Genomic DNA, 24,891 nt, shown 5'->3' with positions numbered 1-24,891 from the left:
CCAGACAACTGGAAAATCACAAACGTCACTCCACCATTTAAGAAGGGAGGGAAGTAAAAGACAGAAAATTATAGGCCTATTAGCCCGACTTCAGTGGTTGATAAGATTTTAGAGTCCATTATTAAGGATGAGATTTCAGGTACTTGGAGGCACACAATAAAATAAGCTGAAGTCATCATGGTTTCCTTAAGGGAAAATCTTGATTGACAAACCTGTTGGGTTTGTTTTAAGGAAGTAATAAGCAGGATAGACAAAGGAAAATCAATGTTTACTTGGATTTTCAGAGATTCTTTAATAAGGTGCTCTACATGAGACTGCTAAACAGGGTAGAATGCATACTCTTACAGGAAAGGGAATAATGGCCTGGATTATGAAATTGATGGCTTTGTGGCCAAGTCTGTGGATGATACAAAGGCAGCTATTGTTAAGGAAGCAGGTGGATGACTGGCAATTAAGTTGAAGATAGAATACAGTATAGGGAAGAGTTTGGTAGAAGAAATAAAAGTGTAGATTATTTTCGAAATGGGGAAAGAATCCAGCAATGGGAGGTACAAAGGGGCTAGTGGTCCTACTGCAGGATTCTCAGAAGATAAACTGATGTAGCAGACTTGGCGGACCAAATGGCATAATGAAACAGATGTTAATGAAATTACAGAAAAATGAAAGGACTGTTGATCCCTGGCATAGAGGCCACAATTATTCTAAATTAGACCAGTGCAGGAAACTAAATGAATGCTGTAGTTGCAGGAACTAATGGCTGATACTCAAAGGCAAGTAACTCACCTGATTTAGTAAAGCCTTTTTACCACAAGCAAGGTGCACGTGTAGTACATCATTGCATGAATGCAATCCCAGCCACATAGCAGCAATCCAAGGTGGGAAGTCTGGTTTGCCTTTACTGGTCCATTAGCTCCACTTAAGTAGCAATTTGCACATTGCCAACACACAATGAAGTAACTTGCCAGAGTTTCCTTGAAACTACCTCCCAAGCATTGAGCATCTGTTCCTTAGAAAGACAAGGGCAACAGCTGCAGAGGAACACCACCACGCTCAAGCTCCCCTCTAACTCTCATACAGTTGAGTTTTGGAAATGTACCACTATTTCTTCATGGTTGCTGTGTCTAAATATTGAAAACCCTTGCCTAATGTCTTTGTGGGATTCAAGAAAGAAGTTGAAAGTTCAAAGTAAATTTTATTATCAAAGTACATATATATCACCACATACAACCCAGATTCATTTTCTGGTGAGGATACGCAACAAATATATAGAACAGTAGCTATAACAGAATCAATGAAGGAGTACCCAACTAGGGCTTTCAACCAGGGTGCAGAAGACAAACTGTGTAAATGCAAAAAGAAGAAACAATAATATAAATCATAAGCAATACATATTGAGAACATGAGATAAGGAGTCCTTGAAAGTGAGTCCACTGGTTGTGGGAACATTTCAAAGGGGCATTTGAAGTTGAGTGAAGTTATCCCCTTTGGTTCAAGATTCTGATGGTTGAGGGGTAATAACTGTTCCAAAACTTGATGATGTGAGTCCTGAGGCTCTTGCACCTTCTTCCTGATGACAGCCGTGAGAAGAGAGCATTTCCTAGGTGGTGGGGATCCCTGATAATGATGCTGCTTTCCTGCGACAGTTTTTCATGTAAACATGCTCAATGGAATGAACCTTATCAACTACTTTTTGTTAGATTTTTCATTCAAGGGCATTGGTATTTCCATTCCAGGCTGTGATACAGCCAGTCAATATACTCCCCACTACACAGTTATAGAAGTTGGTCAAAGTTTTAGAAGTCATGCCGAATTTCCACAAACACCTAAGGAAATGGAGACCTGCCATGCTTCCTTAGTAATTGCACTTACATGCTGGGCCCAGAACAGGTCCTCTGAAATAATAACACCTAGGAATTTAAAGCTGATAACCCTCTCCATCTGTGATCCTCCAATGAGGACTGGCTCATGGACCTCTTGTTCTCTTCTCCTGAGATCTATAATCAGTTCCTTGGTCTCAATGACATTGAGAGAGAGGTCGTTGTTGTGGCACCACTCAGCCAGATTTTCAATCTCCTTCCTATATGCTGATTCATCACATTTGATTCAGCCTATGACAGTTGTGTCATCAGCTAACTTGGATATGGCATTGGAGCTGTGCTTAGCCACACAGTCATAAGAGTGAAGCAAGCAGAGCAATGATCTAAGCACACAACATTGTGGCGCAACTGTGCTGATGGAGAATGTGGAAGGAGATGTTGTTACTCATCTGAACTGACTGGCGTTTACAAGTGAGGAAATCCAGGATCCAATTGCACAAGGAGGTATTGAGGCCAAGGTCTTGGAGCTTATTGATTAGTTTTGAGAGGGTAATGGTATTGCATGCTGAGCTGTAGTCGATGAAGAACATCCTGATATATGCATTTTGCTGTCCAAATGTTCCAGGGTTGAGTGAAGAGCCAAGGAGATGGCATCTGCTGTGGACCCACCGCTCTGGTAGCAAATTGGAGCAGGACTAAGTTGCTTCTCAGGATAAGTTCCATCACCATTGTCAGTCAGGAGGAGATGTTATTTCCCATCTGCACTGACTGTGGTCTCCTGATGATTGTGAAAGGCGTCGGTGTAGGTTGTTTCTTGTAGGCTAATCATGGCACTCAATACATCGAGTGCATGCTTAACTTCTGCCTTCGATGGCACGTAAACTGAAGACTCGGCCAGCTACATAATGGGCACAACCCCCACTCTGCCCCCCACCCACACACACCCCATAAAGAACATCTTCAAGAGGCTCTTCCCTGTCATCAGATTTCTGAACTGTGCATGTTATTCTTTTTCGGCACTATTTACTTATTTTGTAACTTATAGTAATTTTATGTCCTTGCATTCTATTGCTTCCCCAAAACAGCAAGTTTCACGTCATGCAAGACAGTGATAATAAACATGATTCAGAATAACAATGTTTTATACTATTCCATCTATCTCCTTTATCATTAGCGTGTAAGGAACCTTTAACCATGCAAGGAAATATTACATTTTATTTGCTCCTCCAGGTCATTAATGTAATACTAAATAATTGAGCGTTAAGAACTGAGATACTCCACTAATTAAACACCTCCAATCGGAAAGAGGCCAGTTTATTCTAATTCAACGTTTTCAACGTGACGACTTGCTCTTTACCCTTGCTAACACACTTCCTCCAGTGCTCTGGGCTCTCAATTTATGTATCAGCCTCTAATGTAGCATCTTATCAAATGCCTTTTGGAAACTTAAAAACACTACATCAACAGGTTCCTCTATTAACTCTCAGCGGTTCTACTCAAAGAATGAGCAAATTTGTCAGACATAATTTATCTTTTATAAAACATTGTTCGATTACCATAGATGCTAAACTAATTGGCCGACTGCTCCCTGTTGTCCTCTCTTTTTGAACATGGGAGCCACGCTGCCTACTTTCCAGTCTTCTAAAACCCTCCTAAAATTTAGTGAGCTCTAATAAAATGTTCAGCCAATGAGTCCTCTCCCTCTGCAACCAATTCGTTTCAAACCCTTGTGTTCAGCCCTTGGCGTCCTGATGATTTGTCTGCTTGTAGCTTTGTGATTAGTCTTAAAACAGGACATTGGGCACATCAAGGCCATGCCAACTCTTGGCACAGCAAATCCTATTTGTTTGTTGCAAACTTTCCATATAAATATACTTTATTGAGCCTCACACATGCCCTCCAACTCTGATTGTTTTTGGCAATAATTTACACTAGGGGATGATTTACAGTAGCCAATTAACTCAACAGCATACCACTGGAAAAAGGGGGTAATGAAAGCATCTGAAAAAAAACCCATGTGGTCACAGAAAAGAAGAAACACTGAACAGACAGCGCCTGAGGTTACAAACCAGGTCTGACTCTGACGGAACAGCAGTAAAAGCTTCCACACTCTGCCACTAATCACGTATGAACATCAGGCTACTGAGGGTAGCAGATGATGGTGTACAGCAGACCACAACTTATCCCCTAGCTTGTGTACCAGTTTCAGACCAAATTGGTTCTGTGCTGGAGGTGAATTTGTCAATCCACAAATCAAACCAGTTGTCTCTCATTTTGTTGCATGTGTCAAGGCTGCCCCCTTCTGGTTAAAATTTAAAATGTAGAGTATATGAAATTTATTTTTGATATCTTGTACTAATTTAGTGCAAGTGTCTCTGAATCAGATGACAGACCTACAACTTGTCTTACATACAAATTCCCATAATATTATTAAATTCAAAAGTCCAATGTATGTACAGACATTCATCCCTATGGATAGCAGAACGAGTTTCCTCCCTCTGTCCACTTTTAGTAATTATTCTTTCTTATGCCATTTATTACAACACTATGGTGAGAGGTATAGATACTATTGAATGAGTTTTATGTATTTTCTGACTCGTGGACAAAATCGACTTAAGGAATCGGTGATAACAGAACCCATTTGTTACTCAGTGACAGCAAGCAGAGTGAAGTGTGGGGAAATTGAAATAGTCATTCTTTAAAGGGCCTTGGTTCATTATTAACTATGGAGACAACACACACAAAATGCTGGTGGAACACAGCAGGCCAGGCAGCATCTATAGGGAGAAGCGCTCCCGACGTTTCGGGCCGAGACCCTTTGTCAGGACTATGGAGGGTATTTTTGTTTTTCAAAGAAACGTTCATTTTGGATTATCCATAAGACTGTTATTACTTGCCTTCCAACTTCTATAAATCCCTTTAATTTTCATTATCAGAACCAAATTACACAGGACAGCTTCATTTCTTTGTATTAACCTTAACAGTCATTCAAAATCTCTGCTGAAATACATTACAATGAACATTAGTGGCTAGAAAGTAGACTGTGCTTGCTTTTGTGTTAAAACATTGTTGGGTTCAGTTGTTCTCTGATCTTGGAAATTTACTGGCAAATGTTTCATCACTATACGAGGAGATATCGATGCACTTGTTTCCAAGTTCTTGGCCTTTATATACAGATCAATCAGCCAATTGATTGTCATTATGGAAACTCAATTGTGATGCAGGGAGGATCCATAATGATATCCAATCAGCTGATGATATGTATGTAAAGGCCAAACATTCAGAGAACACCCCACAATTAACAACGCACTGATGATGTCTTGAAATGTTTGCAAGTAAATTGCCTAGATCAGAGAACAACACAACTATTAATCACCTGAGCTAAGCACTTTCCAAATGATTTAAAACATTGAATATAATTCTGCTGGCAATATAGTCCCCCACAAAGAGAAAACTTAGAATTGGACAAAGCAAACATAAAACAATTTTAGCCTGACTTCCACCCCAAATGGTGTTGAACCATGATCTGCAGTCTGCAAGGTGTGCAGTATCATTATAAAACAGCTGCCAATAGTTTGCTATGCGGTAAGTTAGGAAAAATTGTCAGCCCACACTCTGCTCTATGCATATTTTACCCATGTGATGATCATGGAGTCAAACGTAACATCTTCCCTCATATAGTCAACAAAATGTATTTAAAGCTTGATAGCACATTGCACATCTTGGAATGTGAATGTTTGCAGTCAGCATTAGAGCTATCTAGTGAAGTAACTGGAGAAAAGCATAAATATATCATAAAGGTGCTCTTGATTCTCTTGAAACTGTTTCATGGAAGTTGATACATGGAGTATCAGCTCCAATTTATGTGATTGTGGGATGAAATTTGCAATGAATGATGACAGACACCAAGAAAGCTTCAGCCATACGCAACACAACACAGATTGGGGCTGGAAGTGCCTATGACAATTCCACTATCTGTACCATGTTCATTCAGAAATAAATACAAACATGGCCTGGTTCAAGTAAAATTAATGTTCAATTGCAAAGTGCAGACAAGAAAAAAAAGACAGCTCAATATCATCTAATTTCTAACTTGAGATGATTACTGGACAGATATTCACTAGAATTAACTGCTATACTCACATGTAGTGAATTAAACGTTGGCAAAAAGATGTCAAGCAGAAGTTAACTATTTTATCATCCAGTCCAAGATGTATGCTTCTGCCCAAGTACTTCTGGCTGGAAACATAAGGTGTAGCCATGTTAGTCTAACCACGGAATTACCTGCTGATTTTCTATCTTGGCATATCCAGAAAATAGGGATATTTCGGCACATTATCAGAGTACAACTCTAGGAAGGGGGTCATAAATCTGGAAAGTGCGCAGAAAACATTCACAATGTCGCTGCCAGGACTGGAATGCTTGGCTTAGAAGGAGGGGGCCTGATAAACTGGGACTATTTTCCCTAAAGCATAGGAGACTGAGGCATTACTTTATAAAGGTATATAAAATCATGAGGGCTTTAGACAAGGTGAATTGTCAGTCTTTTTCCCAGTGTCTGACACTAGAGAGTACAAACTTAAGATGAGAGGGGAAAGATTTAAAAGATTGAAGCACAACTTTTCCTACAAAGAATATATGGAATCAGTTGTCAGGTGGGTTTAATTACATTTAAAATGACATTTAGACAGGTATATGGATCAGAAAATCTTAAGAGGGATAGGGAGAAATGCAGACAAGTCGGCTAGTTGAACTTGACAACTTGATTGCCATGAACAAGGCCTGTTAGCACACTCTATGACCTTGTGCTGTCCAACAAGAACCATTGCCTTTAGGAAAATAGAGACGAGACCGAAGAGAATAGGATTTCAAACCATTAATTACAATGCAGGCTTCAAAACATTGCTGAAAACCTGGGCCTCTGTACCTCTCTTGACTTCCTCATCTGGAGTCCACAGAGTCAATGCAGATGAGAAATAACATCTCCTCACTGACAATCAACACCAGTCCACTTCAAGGATGCATGCTTAGCTCACTGCTCTGCTCTCTCTATAGCTATGACTGTGGCTAGGCAAAGATCAAATGCCCTCTATAAATTTGCCAGTACCAAGTTTTGTTGGCAGAATTTCAGATAGTGAGGAGGCATACAGGAGTGATATAGATCAGCTGGTTGAGTTGTGTCACAAAAACAACCTTGCACTCAATGTCAATAAGACCAAGGAATTGCTTGCAAACTTCAAGAAGGGGGAAGTCTGTGGAATACACACCAGTCCTTATTGGGGGGTGGAGTGGGGTGTGATCAGCAGTGGAATGGGGGAGAGTTTCAAGTTCTTGGGTGTCAACATCTCTGAAGATGTATCATAGGCCCAACACATTGATGCAACTACACAGAAATCATGACAGCAGCTATATTTCATTAGGAGTTTGAGGAGATTTGGTATGTCACAAAAGACACTAGCAAAATTTCTACAGATGTTGGGTGGAGAGCATTCCAATTGGTTGCATCACTATCGGGTATGGAGGGGCCACTGCACAGGATCACAAAAAAAAGGCTGCAGAGGATAGCAAAATCAGCAACCTCCCCAGCATCAAGGATATCTTCAAAATGCAATGCCTCAAAAAGGACCTCATTAAGGACCTCCATCAACCTGGATGCTCACTCTTCTTATTGCTGCCAGAGGGGTGGCACAGGACCCCGAAGACACACACTTAACATATTAGGACAGCTTCTTCCCCTTTCCATCAGATTTCTGAATGGACCATGAACACTACCTCACTATTATTGTTCTCTTTTTGCACTACATATTTAATCATAAATATATTTCTTATTGTAATTCATATTTTATGCAGTGTTCTGTACTGCTGCTGCAAAACCAATTTCACAACAATAATCATTGATATTAAAACTAATTCTGATGAGGATATGTAAACTTCCCAAAGCTTTATCAGTGCATGGACCATCATAGCTGACACATCCTTGCTCATCCTGTGCGACAGCCTGCACCTCTCCTGGAATTCAGTGCAGTGCTAGATTTTAATGATCCAGTCTTTCCCTTACATCTGTGAGCACTCAGTAAGTTATGTTTCTCAAAACAAGTCACTTTGGCAAACAAGATCTCTTGAACACTGGACTACCAAGCAAATGGCCCAGCATGAACAGCATTCAAAACACTGTGGGGGAGGACCGGCCCTTTGTATTGCCTCTAGTTTTAGGGTCAGTGAAGTGAGAAGCCCTCGTGATTACATCACCCTCAGGTTGCTGATGTTGCCTCATCATATCACAAATGGCTGCCGCAGTGCAGTTTGCATCGGGCCATCTGCTCTACACATATATTACGTTAATTTAGCAGCCTTGCTCAGGGCTTCTGAATCCCCAACCATTCTCCAGCTTTGTATTCACGAAAATGCCTGCAATGAGCTTCTAGTGATTAATGGACAAGAACAATAAACAGCTCAATGAAATGTTCTTAACCCAATTTCATTGCCAGTTTTGTCATTTTTTAAAACTTAAGTCTTTTTATTGACCAAATAATCAACTCACTCTAAGCCAATGAACCATCCACAAGCTGTAGTAAAACCTCACATTACCTATTGTAACTAAATCTTTTCAATAGCATCATACCTGTTGAATACTCACAGGTCTGTACTCTTTCCTAAACTCTGCCCGTGACCCAATTCTGTTAATATCCCCATTACTTGCCAATTTACCTCCACGTCTTTTGGCCCTCACAGTAAGACAGCAAATATCAAAGTAATGAAATTTTATGAGAGAAAATCACAAAAGCAGCAAGGTAATGTTAAAATTGGTGGGGCTTGGGTTAAAGCATAGTGCTGGATTCCTTAGGGCTGCCAACAATTGTTGCAAGCACTCCTGTTGGTTAATTGTGTGGCATTAACAAATGTTAATTAATGGGGACCCCTGCAATTATCATTCTCTGATTATTCTAAAGCTTCAGGAGCTGATGTATAAAGAGAATCAGCAGGTATCCTTGTTGTCATTGCCCTCCTCACACTTAATTTCTTTCTTGACATCCAGTCTCCAACATTATCTTTATGTATTCCTTTACAATTAACTGGTGTCATTTTTACTCCTTTGATTTCTACAACTTCACCACCTTATCCTTGACCACTCATTCCTAATCAATCCCTCTATTTCCATCCCAAGACCTTCTCTGTTTGTTCCTCATCCACAGCTCCACCTTCCATTTCATCCTTGCCATGCTAGTTTAAACTGATGCTGGCACATCTTTCCAGCCTTGCTAGCCCGAATACACAACCCTGTCAAACCACGCAGCAGTAATCACCGATACTTTCACAGCCAGTTCTTTTATCTAGACTATTTAACATCACCTCCTACCTCCACCACTCCCATCTAATCTCCCTTTCTTTAGAGTCACTGCCCTACAAACCAACAGCACACTTGCTATTCCATTTCCCTTTATAAAATTCTCTCCAGATTGGTTACATTCAACTCAACTTCAGCTCCTCTGCCTTCCCTCAGTGTATTCACACCTTTCCACTCTCCTAAATTTATTTCTGCCCTCTGCACTGTCACCATCTCAGTTCATCACAACTTCCACTTTCCTGTATTCATTTGCTGACCTCCATCACCCAGATCTGCACAATCACTAGATTCCCCATAGCCATTTCACCATCTCTCCTCCTGATCCCTAAAAATCACCATTCCTATAGTCTTCATCTGTGACTCAAAACCTCCAACTGATTCCAGCAATCCCCAGTCTTTCTATGAAAACCTTTGTCCCACTTTTCAATGCCTCAACTCCCTGTTATGTATCCCTTTCCAGAGTCGAACCTTCAGAATTTGCAGTATATTTCCCTTGATCTCACACAGGAGTTCCCAACCTGGGGTCTACAGACATTTTGCTTAATGGTATTAGTCCATGGCATTAAAAAAAAAAGTTGGGAAGCCCTGAATCCAAGACATATCTGAACATGGATACTCTAATCTTGCTACTCTTTTATTGGCATTCCACTTTACCTGCAGCCACAGCCTCCTTTCCCCTAATTTGTTCAGCTTTCCAATCTTTACCATTGGGCCCTTTCTCACCTTCAATACCTTCAAGTCCCCCTTACACTTTTTCTCTGACCATGCCCAAGACCCACTTTTCACTTTCCACGCTTCCTTTCTGATCATCCCCAGGCATGCCTCTCTCTAACCACTCATATCCTTCATCAATGCCTCATTCAATCATGGCTTCCCTAATGTCTCCACACAAGATTTAATTGGGAGCTTGCTGTGTGAAAACTGACTGTTCTTTCCGATAATAATCACTGCAGTTCACAAACAAGATTTCCAGTACGCAGTATCTCATGTTTATGATTTGCACTCCATAGTTTACAAGTCTTATAATGTATTAAGAATCCTAAAAGTTACAAAAGGCATTTCACAAGTGTGTGGCTTTCTTGCTCTTTTCCCTGAAACTCCAGGCTCCAGTCATCCACAAGATCACCATTCCCAATCTCAAAAATAACATCAGCCCATTCTTCAAATCAGAAAGGTGAGGCCAAACCTGTGTCAACTCACTGGGCAGGTTTCTCCAAGATTTAGTGATGAGTACTGCTCCTTCAATACTCATCAGAAGACTTGGCTTAAGGCCCAGATTTTCCCGAATGCCTTTGTAATTAATACTTAAGAATTTTTGAATCTTTATTAACATTTGTAAATGACACATTGAGATAGTTCACAGTCTGGGGCAATGGCTTCACCAAAATCAGGACTGTAGAGAGCTTGTTCAGGTCTTTCTGCTGGATGTTACTTACAAGTGGAAGAACTTGCATTGTGTGTTACCTGGCTAAGCACAATCGAGCTAGAATCTTTCACTCCAGACAAGTGTACACTGAGTGGTGGGGAAGCAGCAATTTCATTGCCAGGAAATTCCAATCTGATATGTTTAAAGTACCATGGCCACTCAATGATCTTTATGCCAAGAACCACTTCTTCAAAGGTTTTTGTGTTTAAACCTTTTAAAAAATATATACACATACTCCTTCATGTTTAAACATATAACTTATAATTACATTCACACTATGGTCATGGAGTGATCATTCTGTTCCAAGTTAACTTATAACCAGCTTTATAGCCCACAAAACAGACTTGACAAACATTGTCTAGCAGCACAGAAAGAAGTCGATCTGGTGAAGGTCTCCATAGGGAGTTTTCCTTTCGTCCATTATTGTTTGCTAGCTGGTCCCCAGAAATGCACAGATGGCATTTATAAAATCATATGGTTTTTCAGAATGAACCCAATGGCCAGCTTCAGGAACATGTTGGATAATAGAATTAGGAAACAGTCGCTTGATCTCAGGATACTCCTTGGAGCTTTGAAGAGAATATAAAGACATAATTAGTAATTAATATAGAAGCCAAAGATAGCAATGACAATGTACTTGCTGTGTTTTATTCAAAGTCCACCATTAACATTCTCCAAGGTACAAGAAATGCTGATTTAATATTAGCAATTTGATTCTTATTTTGTGCTGATTCAGTATACCAACTTTTGTTCAACTGTGTTTAATACTACAGGAAATAGAAACCCAAGCAGGCCAGTGACCCCACGAGCCAGCTCTGCCATTCAATCAGATATTGGATCCAAATTTATCAAGTAAACTTCAAGGTGGGAAAGTAGTGACTTCCTCACTAATTAAAAACCTCTTAGATTTTAATACCTACAAGTATTAAGCATTCAGATTTCTGGGTAAATAATTCCAAACACCCACTCCTTTGAATGAAAAAATTCCTCCCCAATCTTAAATGCATGTGCTCTTGTTCTGAGACTATATTCACTGACTCTAGTTTTTCTCTCACGAAGGCAAATATCCTTCCATTAAGCTGTCAAAACCCTCTAAGATCTATACATTTCAGTAAGATCGCCTTTTATTTTTCAAAATTCCTATGAATACAGACCAACTTGCTCAATCTCCCTCAAAAGGACTTCTCTACTCTCAGGATTATCCTTCTGAACCTTTCCGAATTTCCTCCAATGGCTAAGTGTTTTTCATTAAATAAGTGACCAACTAAACAGTACTTCAGATGTAGTCCCAATAGCACCATGCATATTTGTACAAGACTCTCCTAGTTTTACATTCCAATTGCCTGAAGATACAAGTCAGCATTTCAAGTTACCTAATTAACTCCTCCAAGCATGCCAGCAACCAGTATTTTGTGAAATTTTCCAAAACAACTCATTGGGCTGTAGCTTACTGCGACGCTGCTCCTTTTAAATGAGACTGCTTTGCAATCATCTCTCCAAAGAGAAACGCTTCATATTTTCCCAAAAGGTTCGCTATTTTTCAACTTTTTAAACCCATTCATTCACTCAATCTATCAATCTCTCTTTAAGAGTTTGTATCATCCTTTCAGCTTGCTTCACAGCATATCTGATTCCTTTATCTAAAGCAGTGGCCCCCAACCACTGGGCCGCTGACTCATATCGCTTCATACCGCCAAATCATATTGTTTCCTCGCGGCCCAGTAGCACATGCTTTCCAGTAGTTGGGGACCACTGAACTAAAGTATTAACATGTACTGTGAACAATGACACTCAACACCAATGCCCTGGATATCCCATTACAGGCTGCCAACCTAGAAACAGCCCCCTAACCCTACTCACTGCAAATCAGCCATCTTTTAGCCATACTAATATATTATCTCCAACACCACGAGTTCTTATAAACAAAACGCTGCAACTTCTCTGAATGACTGGACAATTCAATAGCTCAATCTTTACTAGTATGTGCCGGCTGGTGATAAATCAAAACGTAGGTCATTGTTTAAAAGTCAAATTTTCATGATGTGAGAACATTAGAAATAAATTAGGTTCCCTGTTTATTCACATTTCATTTTACCAGTTTGTACTTTTACAACTGGCCTCACCTCACTAAACACTGAACAGTCTCAACTTCCTAAGAATCCAGGAGAGAGATGCACTCAGAGGCCACAGGACTGGAACCCATTGTGATCTTCTGCTGCTGTAGCCCATCCACTTCAAGGTTCAGAGATGCTCTTCTGCACACCGGTGTTGTAATGCGTGGTTATTTGAGTTACAGTAGCCTTCCTGTCAGTGAAACAGTCTGGCCATTCTCCTATGACCGCTCTCATTAACAAGGCATTCTTGCCCACAGAAGTGCCACTCACTGGACACTTCTTAATTTTTCACACTGTTCTCTGTAAATCTAGATACTGTTGTGTGTGAAAATGCCAGGAGATACTCAAACCTCCCCTTCTGACACCAACAATCATGGCATGGTCAAAGTCACTTGGATTACATTTCTTCCCCATTCTGATGTTTGGTTTAAACAACAAATTGACCTCTTGATCATGACAGCATGCTTTTATGTATTGAGCTGCTGCCAATGATTGGCTAATTGGATTAATGAGCATGTCTACAGGTATACCTAATAAAGTGGCCACTGAGTATCCGTGCAAACAACATGCGCATCTCCCTGGGATTCATGGAAGACTTCTCAGCACAGTGCAGCGAGAACAATTATACCATCACATTATATCAAGCAATAAAGTGTACTCCTTGCAAAGACATTGGGGAGGTAGTAAATGTAAATGGAAAGAACTCATCTGACAGAACAAAACCTCAAATTCGGAGATTATAGTACTCTCTCATGCTTCTACATGAGGAAAGATAAGAGTGTCTTGCTGTTCTTGTTTCAATTAACTGGATGGCAAATTTTAAAAAAACTTAATGAGTGCTTCCTTCCTTCATTGTGAAGTGCCTTAAGTGGTCTCACACATTAAGACCACACAAAGCTTATTACTTTAACAGGCTTTATAATCCTATCTATAAAATTAGCACAGAATACACCAGCAAGGCACTCACATAATGAAATTAACTGAGTCATTTATAAATTGTTAGGCAATTAAGATTCTTACCTAATATAGGAAGAGTTATCCCCTCCCAAAAAGATGGTAGGGGCAGTAAAAGGAATGTTGAAATCTGGGAAGCCCAGGAGGTAATCCAAACTGTTGGCTATAGCTTCCAGATTAACCCTCCAAATGTATTGACCATTGCGTTCCACCAGATTAGTCAAGATAAACTGCCGGGTACGGGCATCCTATCAATGAAAGAATAAAGTTGACAAACGTGACTGCCACTGTCATAGCCCTGACTACACTGAAGGACTCCAGAGCAAGTAAGGTCATAAATAAAAAACCGGTAAAGACACCACCCAAAGTTTAATTTGTAACAGTTCATAGCTTGTCTGGGATAAAAAATGGTACCAGCCACCAATATGAAGCATCTTTTCCTCCACCCATTCACATCAGAATATGATTTCTATTCTGACATGTACAACATCCCAACCATTCAGGCATTCTTTATACACAAACAGCAACTACTAACGAGCCATGCAAATGATCCAAAGTAAAGCCTGACTCAGTGTTAACACTAGATTTGTTAATTTTTAAATGATATATCAACTGTTACCTAGCAGGAACAAGATCAAGTCAATGCCAGTGGAATTAAAGACAATCGGCTTGTATCAATGAAGAAGATGTAGAAAAGAAAAGCAACGCCACAGGCACAAAGGCTACTGTGGTGGAAGAATGACCAGCACTGATTCAGGAAAACATAGCTGGCCAAGAAGAAACAGCCACAGAATGTCTTAATCAGTTAAAATAGCATAATAGGTCAGTACAGTGATACATCCAGTATAGAGATGGTGTCTCACATAGCTCCAACAACCCAGGTTCAAACCTGACCTTCAGCACTGCCTAGGTGAAATTTCCATGTTCTCCTATGACCATGCGAGTTTCTCCCAAAGCCCAGGCTGACAGATTAAATTGACCACTGTAAATTGCTCCTAGTGCATAGGTAGGTGATTGGGGGTGGGGGAATTGATGGGAATGGGGAGAATAAAATAGGATGAGGATTACTGCAGATGACTGCTTAATTGGCTGTTACAGAACCTGTGAACCGAAGGGCCTGTTTCTGAGCTATCTAATTCTATGGCTAATCAATCTCGGGCACTGGAATAACACAATTGGTTAGTGCAAAAATTATCCAGGTCAAGGAGATACAAGAGGGTGAGAATACAGAGCACAGTGACTGCATTGCTATGCTTTGAAGTATTTTCAATTCTTCTACTCTGTTTTATTGGTTCTCACTTAAATGTTATTTTTAATAAGTAAATGCTGGGAGGAAAGTTTTACCTCAATGCAAAGTTGCAGCTGTTTGTCAGCTTCGGTGCGTGCAGAGGATCTTGACAAAGTCTCATCCACAGTTACAGCCTTCATAGCAGCAATATAATCCGGAAAAGGTGTTTGCGAGATGGTTCGAACCGGACTGATGTCCACAACAACAAGCTTTCTCACCAGCCCCGGCTGTGCAAAGATAATAAAATATTGTTACCATCTGTGGTTTGTACCATAAAGATGAGCCACCTCTCCAATGTGTTAGTGGACTGGGGTGGTGTCACACTGAACTATACGCTACAAAATAAATTCTAAGTTTTTGTTCCAGTTTAAGAACCTCAGTAGCAAAAGTGTCCTCGTGCTGATGTTACTCAGTCCTGATAGTTTTGCGGTATCTGCCATGGATGTGTGCAGATATCAGGCATCATCATAAACGAGGAAGTCTGCAGATGCTGAAAATCCAAAGAGAGAGAGAGAGAGAGACACACACACACACACACAATGCTGGAGGAACTCTGCAGGTCAGGCAGCAACTGTGGAAATGAATAGACAGTCTGACGTTTCAGGCCGAGAGCCTTCTTCAGGAGGCTAGCTGGGTGATAGGTGAAGCTAGATTGGTGGGAAACGTAAAGGAGGAATCTGATAGGAGAGAGGGAGGACCATAGCAGAAAGGGAAGGAGGGGACCCAGAGGAAGTACTAAGCAAGTGAGAAGAGGCAAAAGGTGAGAGTGGGGAATTGGGGGGGGGGGGGGGGGGGTTTAAATTTGTTTACCAGAAGGATAAATCAATGTCTTCTGGTTGGAGGCTATCCAGAATACAAGGTGTTGCTCCTCCACCCTGAGGGTGGCCTCTTCTTGGCACAAGAGGTGGCCATGGACCAACATGTCAGAACTGGGAAGTCCTGCTTGTGGTGGATGGTGCAGAGGTGCTTGATGCAGTGCTCCTCCAATTTACGATGGGTACTTTATCCCTATTAAGGCAGCAGGAAGATGAGGTGAGTGCGGATGTATAGGAAACGAAGGAGATGCAGGTGAGGGCATCATCAAAAGTGAAGAGAGGAAAATCCACTCTTTAAAGGAGGAGGATGTGGCAGAGGTGAAGAAACTGAGAAAAGGGAATAGCAATTTTACAGGAGATAGGGTAGGAAGAGGTAACTGTGGGAATTAGTAGGTTTATAAAAGACATCGATCAAGAAAGGCAAGGTATGTGTCAGAAATTGACCAAGTGAATTTACGGCCCAAGTAGAAATTAGAGGCAATGTTGATAAAATTGACAAGCTCAGCATGGGTGCACAGCAGCACCTATGTAGTGAAGGACGAGTTGTGGAGAATAACTGGCTTCGAACATAGACTGCTCTACATAACCAAAGAAGAGGAAGGCACAGCTGGGGCCCATGGCTACTCCTCGAGTTGGAAGAAAGTGAGAGGAACTAAATGAAAACTTGTTCAGTGCGAGGACCAGTTCTGCCAGACAGAGGAGGGGGATGGTGGTGGTGGAGGAAGACTGGTTGGTTCTTTTGTCAAGAAAGAAGCAGAGAGTTTTGAGGTTTTCCTGATGAGGGATGGAAATGTATAGGGACTGAACATCCATGGTGAAGATGGAGCGGTCAGGACTAGGGAATTGAAAGTTACTAAGGAGAGGTGGTGTGGCGTGTTGTCAAGTGGTTAAGGCGTTGGACTAGTGATCTGAAGGTCGTGAGTTCGAGCCCCAGCCGAGACAGCATGTTGTGTCCTTGAGCAAGGCACTTAACCACACTTTGCTCCAGTCCACCCAGCTGAAAATGGGTACCGGCAAAATGCTGGGGGTTAACCTGACGATAGACTGGCGTCCTATCCTGGGGGGAGAGGGGGGGGGGTGTAGAAAGAGTCTCGTACTCTCAGTTGTTTCTTCACGCCACAGAAACTGGCATAAGCACCAGCCCGATGTGCCTATAAGGCTCGGGACAGACTAACTTTAACTAAGGAGATTGAGGGCATGAGAAGTGTTGCGGATGTAGGTGGGAAGGAACTGAACCAAGCAGGATAGAATGTAATCAAGATACGAGGACACAAATTCAGTGAGGCAGCAGCAAGCAGGAGCGATAGACCTACCTGGACAGTCCAGTTAGTGGGTCTTGGGTAGAAGCGAGCAGTATGGGTTAAAAGAACTATGAATTTGGTGGCAATGAATGGGAGTTCTCCAGAGTGGATGAGGTCAGTGGTGGCGTCAGAGACGGTTTTCTGATGGTCTGGAATGGTGTCCTCTTTGAGTGGTAGGTATGAGGAAATTGTCTGAGAGTTGCACAGTGCACCACACTACAGCACTCCCATCGTCTGCGAGTTTAATGGTCAGGTTGGGATCAGTGCAGAGACTGGAGGGCAATGTGTACAGAACGAGTAAGGCTCAAGGTGGAGAGAGGAGTGCTGAGATCATCCAAGTTGATGTCTCATTTAATTAGAGGTGAAAAGATCCAGAGCAGTTAGAGAACCAGAGCAGGGTGTCCAAGAGGAGGAGAAGACAGGAGAAGAGGCCATCAGCACAGTGTGTGGAATCCTTGTCAAAGAAGTGGGCTCGGAGAGGGAGGCGATGGAAGAAGAACTCAAACTAGTGACAGGTGCAGAATTCAGTGATACCATCAACATCTTTCTTGATAATAAAAGTGGGCTGATTTTTCTTGTTGAAAAAAAATTTAAAAAAATCGGCATGTACATGCCTACGCACATTCACACATATGTACATTCATACGTACACACAGACGCATACACACGTACACGCATGTGCACACAACTGCCCGCACAAGGCTTCACGGTCAGGTAATCTTTCTCGGGGTAAATACACATATAAAGCAGGTGTCTTTTTTTCCATAAAAGTGAAAATCCTCTTTGGTTAGCGAAAACAGGTATTAATGTAGGTCTTTCGTAACAGTGAGCTGTCGTAAAGCAAATATTTGAAAAACGGGAGCCACCTGTACTAACCAAGCTCAGATCAGCTAACTCAGTAGAGATCCTTACAACGCAATGTTGCATTGATCAGTCAGCAGACAATAAACCACTGGAACAACTTGAACTCTCACCATCAAAACTAAAGATTAACAGCTCATTAATCACATTCTCTACTGATAATTAAACTTACGTTCTGCAGTGCTGTTGTCATTGCAATCTTGCCACCCATGCTGTGTCCTATCAGGATACACTCAGGTAGCTCCAACTTGTTCAGCATGTTTTGAAGGTCAAGGCTCATTGCTTCATAGGTCATCACCGGACTGTGTCCACTATCACCATGGTTACGGCTATCCACCGTCACCACCTGCTTGGATAACAGAAAATGGTCAGAGTTTGACCGGATGGAATGATCCTGTTCTACAACTTTAATAGCAAACCAAAAATAAAAATCACCCAGACTACTACAAGGTCTCCATGAAGGACTGAACTATACGAGTTAACTACAGTGGAAAAATAAACATCATGTACGAGATTCAATACTTTTGGACCACTCACCGTCCGGCCTGTTCGCTGAAATAATGCTTTAGAAATTGAATGAAAGTTTGATTTACTGCCCAAGAGTCCATGGAGAAAGACGAGGGGAGTTTCTGAGTTTCTGCCATCTATTAGGCTATAGGCGAGGTCCACAGGTCTATGAACAAGGTCAGAAGAAATAATTATACAGATAACTTGCAAGAAAATGGCTCTCAACATCAATTAATTGAGAGGACCTACAGAATGAAACAGTAATACTGCAGAAAATAGAATTCTGGTGTTAGAAAACTTCAGAAGCAAAAGAAAAAACACATTCTGCAAAAACACACCTTCAAACCCACATCAACGCCCAAGACCCTGTAACTCAACCGTCCCAACATCTTTTCAACTTAACACCACTCTCCAAATCTATCATAAACATCCCATTCAAATAGATTCTCCAAAGTTATCCTGCTAGTCAATGCAAGAACTTACGTGACAAAAACAAGGTAATTCAGGTCAACAAGCCTATGCCTGCTACCAGAAGTTATGTTTTCCCTTATTTTCCTGTATTTTCTTCCATGTGCCCTCCAACTCTTTTGCTACTTCCACAGATCAAAACTAACCAGCGTATGTCCATGAAGCAGGAGTGAATCACGCTCCAGGGAAATTTCATCTGCTTATGTACAAACGGTACCATGGAGCCTGCACCTAAGGTCAGGGACTGTAGGCAGGTGACTCTTAACCTCCTGCGGACCAAATCCACCCCAAAAACAAATCCCAATAAATCAAACACGAGGAAGTCTGCAGATGCTGGAAATTCAAACAACACACACAAAATGCTGGTGGAACACAGCAGGCCAGGCAGCATCTATAGGGAGAAGCACTATAGAACGAAGGGCCTCGGCCCGAAACGTGGACAGTGCTTCTCCCGAAAGATGCTGCCTGGCCTACTGTGTTCCAGCAGCATTTTGTGTGTGTTGTCCCAATAAATCAAACCAGTACACCCACCCTCTGAATCCCAATGTATGTTTGTGAGGTGTGGGTGGTGGGTAAGAGGGTTCAGGGCAGCCCCACACCTCCATTACAGGGCCCGTTCTCGGTGCCGTGACCCACCTGCCCATCGACACTCAATCCTCATGGAGATCGGCCGGACAAGAGCGCAGCACATCAAATGGGAAGTCTACTGTAAAAAGAAACCTCGCCCGCCGCACTGACCGCTCTCAATGACTTCAATCACCCTGCACCGGGCACCTCACTCAGGCGGCCCCACTGACCACCCTCGGCCACGGTCACCCCACTCACCTAGCTGCGGCCGCCCTACTGACCGCCCTCGGCCACGGTCACCCCACTCACCTAGCTGCGGCCCCACTGACCACCCTCGGCCACGGTCACCCCACTCACCTAGCTGCGGCCGCCCTACTGACCGCCTTGGGCCACGGTCACCCCACTCACCTAGCTGCGGCCGCCCTACTGACCGCCCTCGGCCACGGTCACCCCACTCACCTAGCTGCGGCCCCACTGACCACCCTCGGCCACGGTCACCCCACTCACCTAGCTGCGGCCGCCCTACTGACCGCCTTGGGCCACGGTCACCCCACTCACCTAGCTGCGGCCGCCCTACTGACCGCCCTCGGCCACGGTCACCCCACTCACCTAGCTGCGGCCGCCCTACTGACCGCCCTCGGCCACGGTCACCCCACTCACCTAGCTGCGGCCGCCCTACTGACCGCCCTCGGCCACGGTCACCCCACTCACCTAGCTGCGGCCCCACTGACCACCCTCGGCCACGGTCACCCCACTCACCTAGCTGCGGCCGCCCTACTGACCGCCTTGGGCCACAGCTCCCCAGCCCAGCGGCAGCACCTCAACACCGGCCGGCGCATTACCCCGCTCTCCCGGCGACGTCTGATGTCGTCACGGGCCGGCTACCCAGTAGGAATGTTCTCCCGCTTCCGGAATCCGCCCCTTAGAGGTGACCCGAGACTCGAGTACAGGTTACCCTCAGGGCTGCTCAATTCGTTCGAACGCGTTTGTACGCTTTTACTTCTAAACACTGGCAAAGGCAGGATGTTTGCCAAAAAGTAATTGGAGCTTGTTGACTTTTAGACGGTTCAGGTCAATCTGTGGAAATGTCAAGTGACCAAAGGTGGGTGGATGAAACAAGTGACAACTTGTCCAAATTCCCAACTGAACGATGTTCAACCCCTCCCTTACCTTTTCATTCTAATTTAGTGCAAAGAGGATACAGCATGGAAACAGGTCCTTAAGGTTCACTAATCAGTATAATTAACAGAAACGGTATATTTATCATTTGTCAATACCAGTTTTATTCTCCTCACTTTTCTATCAACTCGTCTAGATTCTGTAACTTGAACAATTTACCTATCAACCTGCATGTCTTTGGGATGTGGAGAAAACCAGAGCTACTGGAGGAAACCCACACAATCAAAAAGAGAGCATTTAAACTGCACACAGACGGCACCCAAGGTTAGGACTGAACCCAAGTCTCTGGTACTGTAAGGTGATGGTCTTATTAACTGTTAAATCTGTTTCATGATTCCCCTCTCCTCTTTAGACTAGTCATCTCCACTCTCAGCCCTGGTGCAAGGTTTCAGCCTGAAATGTAGGCAGTTTCCTTCCCCACACAGCTGCTGCTTATTTACACACATTTACTGTACTATTTTGCATAAGATGATGAGAGACATTGATTGTGTGGATAGTCAGAGGCTTTTTCCAGGGCTGAAATGGCTAGCACAAGAGGGCACAGTTTTAAGGCGCTGGGGAGTAGGTACAGAGGAGATGTCAGGGGTAACTTTTTTACGCAGAATGGTGAGTGTGTGGAATGGGCTGCTGGTAACGGTGGTCGAGGTAGATACGATAGGGTCTTTTAAGAGACTCTTGGATAGGTACATGGAGCTTAGAAAATCAGAGGGCTATGGGTAACCCTAGGTAATTTCTAAAGCAAGCACAATTTCGGTACAGCATTGTGGGCCAAACAGCCTGTACTGTGTTGTAAATTTTCTGTGTTAACCCACTGAATTCCACAAGCAAACTGCCTGTGGCTCCAGATGCCAGCATTTGCAGTCGCTTAACCGTTGCTCTAAAAACTGTGGCACTCTGATGTCCTTGTGTTTTCTTCAGGAAAGCTATGGCATATAAAGGGCAAAGCATGCCTCTGTTTGCTTGAATTGAAAACAGCAAATGTTGGGAATAGTTGGTCAGGCAGCACCTGTGAAGTGTAAATGCCGTTAATGTTTGAGGTGCATGGCTTTTCATCAGAGCTCACCACCATTGGAACATATTCTGTTAGCACAACATGCTCAATCTGCCCCCCTCACCACCATCTCAGAATCAGAATCAGGTTCATTATCACCAGCATGTGACGTGAAATTTGTTAACTTAGCTGCAGCAGTTCAATGCAATACATAATCTAGCAGAGAGAGAAAAAAAAACATAATAATAAATAAACATGTAAATCAATTACATATATGAACAGATTATTAAAAAATGTGCAAAAACAGAAATACTGTATATTAAAATAAGTGAGGTAGTGTCTAAAGCTTCAAAGTCCATTTAGGAATTGGATGGCAGAGGGGAAGAAGCTGTTCCTGAATGTGTGCCTTCGGACATCTCCTACCTGATGGTAACGGTGAGAAAAGGGTATGCCCTGGGTGCTGGAGGTCTTTAATAATGGATGCTGCCTTTCTGAGACATCGCTCCTTGAAGATGTCCTGAGTACCCTGAAAGAAGTGCCGATTGTCATAAAGAGATTGCTGTATATGGTTAAGGATAAATGGAGAATGGTGGTCTGTGAACTGCAAGAAAGGCATAACTGTAAAACTAGTTTCGCTAACATAGTTGATTTTATTGAAAGGTAAGCAAAGATTGATACAGACCTGGTGTTTGGGAATATACAGGATGCTACATCATCTGCCATAAGCAAAGTTATGAACAAAACTAAGTCACAATTTCATCCTAAGGCTAAGGAAAACAGCCTTGCCACTACTGTGGCCATGGTGAGAAGTAAAGCTAAATCTGACCCTGGAACTAATGGAAGGGAAATGGTTTTGTCAGCCAGAAGGGTTTGTCTTTTCTGTGAGAGTGAACACACAATGGATTCTTGCCCTCAGCTGGAGAAAAGGCTCATCATGAGAAGATTGCGTTCCTAATGGAAAATGTTGTCTACTTTGGCTGTCTGAGTACAGGACACATCAGCAAAGATTGCAGGAAGCATCTTTCATGCAAGTTATGTGGCGGCAGGCATCCCAGCATGCTTCGTGTTCACACTAACGAAACAGGAGCAGAATCAAAACGAACCGTGAAAGAATGAGACCAGCATTGAGTAGTGCCCTGGCCTCCAATGGCCTTACAGGAGATGGCGATCATGATTGTAAACTTCCCATAATTCCAGCACAAGTGAAGTCTAAGAAGCGTAACAAGACTCGCGTTTTCCTAGACCAAGGAAGTATACCAGTGTTATGCGCAGTAGACCTCATGAACATTCCCAACCTCGCAGGAAAAAGGACATGCATTCTCTTATGCACCATGGATCAAGAGAAGGTTATGAGTAGCTACATTGATTCAGGATTGGAAGTGGCTGGCTTAGGTGGTAAAAACTATTGTGAACTACCCAATATCTATACACAGGAAAGTATGCCTGCCTACCGAGAGAACATTCCACATTAGAGGGATCTCCAGGGATGGTCTCAACTGAGACATCTATTTGCCAAAGAAAGATTTGGAATTTGAGTTGCTGATACAGATGAATGGGCCTAAAACATTGGAGCCATTGCAAGTGATTTAAAATGACAGTAATGGACCTTATGTAATTAGAATAGTGTTGGGTTGAACTGTGAATGGACTACTCAAAGGAGACAATGGTGATGGGAGAGACTTTGCACAGCCTGGGTTGACAGATACCAGGATCTCAGTTTTGAACTTGGATGAACTTTGGCAGTGGCAGTTCAAGGCAGATTTCCCTGAATGCAGTCAAGGTGAACAACCTTGTCAAGAGAAGACCACAATTTCAAGGAGCTTGTTACAAATTCTGCTAAGTTGGTGGATGGCCACTACTAGATTAGTTTACGTTTGAGAAAGAAGGACGTAAATGTGCCAAATAACAGGAAAATTGCAAAACAGCATGCTCTAGATCAGTGGTCCCCAACCGCCGGGTTGCGCACTGGTACCAGGCCGCAAAGCATGTGCTACCAGGTGTGAGGAAACGATATGAGTCAGCTGCAGTAAGACTGACTCATATCGTTTCATACTGCCAAATCATATCTCTTAATCGCGGCCTGGTAGCACATGCTTTGTGGCCCAGTACTGGTCAGCGGCCCGGTGGTTGACTAGATCAATGGAAGGGGTTTAAGAGGGATTTGTCATTTCATGCTGACTACACAGCTTTCATGAAGAAAGTTATCTCCAAAGGTTATGCCAAAAGAGTGTCAGCAGAGGGTCTGGAATGCAGAGATGGGAAAGTCTGGTATATTCCACATCATGCTGTTTATCACCCCAGAAGAAAGAAAGTTCATGTTGTGTTTGACTGTGCAGGAATATCATTTAATGCTTAGCTTTTACAGGGACCAGATCTTACTGGCTCATTAGTTGGAAAGATGCAGATTCAGTGAAGAACCAGCGGTAATCATGGCAAGTACTGAAGAAGATTGGCAAATATTGGAGAAGAGGGATGCTTATGTGAGAATGCTGTTCTTGGGCTATAGTTCAGCATTGAACACCATAATTCCCTCCAGGCTTGACAAGAAGTTCAGAGACCTCGGCCTTCATCCTGCCTTGTGTAGCTGGATCCTGGACTTCCTGTCAGATCGCTGGCAAGAGTGGGCTCCCTCACCTCTGCTCCTCTGACCCTCAACACAGGAGCCACCCCAGGGTTGTGTCCTAAATCCCTTCTTTACTCACTGTACACCCATGACTTTGTTGCCTCTCACATCTCCAATCTGCTAATTAAAGTTGCTGATGACACTACATTGATTGGCCTTATCTGCAGAGAAGAAGTCATCACCCTGACCTCTCCCTCAACGTCGCAAAAGACAAAGAAACTGGTTGTGGACTACGGGAGGAATGGAGATAGGCTAACCCTTACTTACATCAATGGATCTGGGGTTGAGAGGGTGAACAGCTTTAAGTTCCTTGGTATACATATTACCAAGGACCTCACTTTGTGCATGACAGCGCCTCTTTCACCTTAGATTGTTGAAAAAGTTTGGCACGTGTCCCCAAATCCTAAAGACTTTCTACAGGGGCACAATTGAGAGCATTCTGACTGGCTGTATCACTGCCTGGTATGGGAACTGTATCTCCCTCAAACGCAGGACTCTGCAGAGAGTGGTGCAGACAGCCCAGCGGATCTGCGGATGTGAACTTCCCACTATTCGGGACATTTACAGCGACAGGTGTGTTTAAAGGGCCTGGTGGATCACTGGGGACCTGAGCCACCCCAACCACAACCTATTCC

General features: G+C 42.9%; 2 protein-coding genes across 3 annotated transcripts in view; both read right to left on the bottom strand.

The window, feature by feature from the left end:
* The window catches only part of LOC132395932 (BICD family-like cargo adapter 1), a 56,727-nt gene extending 49,292 nt beyond the window's left edge, over positions 1 to 7,435 (bottom strand). Inside the window, exon 1 of the mRNA XM_059973138.1 lies at positions 5,961 to 7,435. The gene's annotated coding sequence lies outside the window, so the exon portion shown is untranslated. The remainder of the gene's footprint in view (positions 1 to 5,960) is intronic.
* Positions 7,436 to 10,472: 3,037 nt separating this feature from the next.
* On the bottom strand, positions 10,473 to 20,457 carry abhd11 (abhydrolase domain containing 11). 2 transcript variants are annotated; one of them, XM_059973128.1, is made up of 6 exons: positions 20,223 to 20,457; positions 18,459 to 18,594; positions 18,094 to 18,267; positions 15,001 to 15,171; positions 13,723 to 13,904; positions 10,473 to 11,157 (listed from the first exon to the last, which is right to left on the bottom strand). In XM_059973128.1, the coding sequence occupies exons 1-6, from the start codon at positions 20,300 to 20,302 to the stop codon at positions 11,019 to 11,021; spliced, it is 882 nt and encodes a 293-aa protein (XP_059829111.1). In that variant the 5' UTR covers positions 20,303 to 20,457; the 3' UTR covers positions 10,473 to 11,018. The 2 variants fall into 2 exon arrangements, with proteins under 2 accessions (XP_059829111.1, XP_059829112.1); XM_059973129.1 differs by lacking the exon at positions 20,223 to 20,457 and adding an exon at positions 19,533 to 19,694.
* Positions 20,458 to 24,891: the final 4,434 nt, after the last annotated feature.

This window comes from Hypanus sabinus, chromosome 6 (assembly GCF_030144855.1).
Source record: "Hypanus sabinus isolate sHypSab1 chromosome 6, sHypSab1.hap1, whole genome shotgun sequence".
In the NCBI taxonomy this organism is placed as follows: Eukaryota; Metazoa; Chordata; class Chondrichthyes; order Myliobatiformes; family Dasyatidae; genus Hypanus; species Hypanus sabinus.
Note: the sequence above shows the minus strand (reverse complement) of the source record. Positions and strands in the feature narration are given on the sequence as shown.

Coding starts and splice junctions, on each gene's coding strand:
- abhd11 (XM_059973128.1), bottom strand. CDS start 20,302: ATGCGCCGGCCGGTGTTGAGGTGCTGCCGCTGGGCTGGGGAGCTGTGG. Junction 18,595..20,222: donor AGTAGGGCGGCCGCAGCTAG/GTGAGTGGGGTG, acceptor CCTTGTTCATAG/ACCTGTGGACCTCGCCTATA. Junction 13,905..15,000: donor AGCTGCAACTTTGCATTGAG/GTAAAACTTTCC, acceptor TTTCATTGATAG/GATGCCCGTACCCGGCAGTT.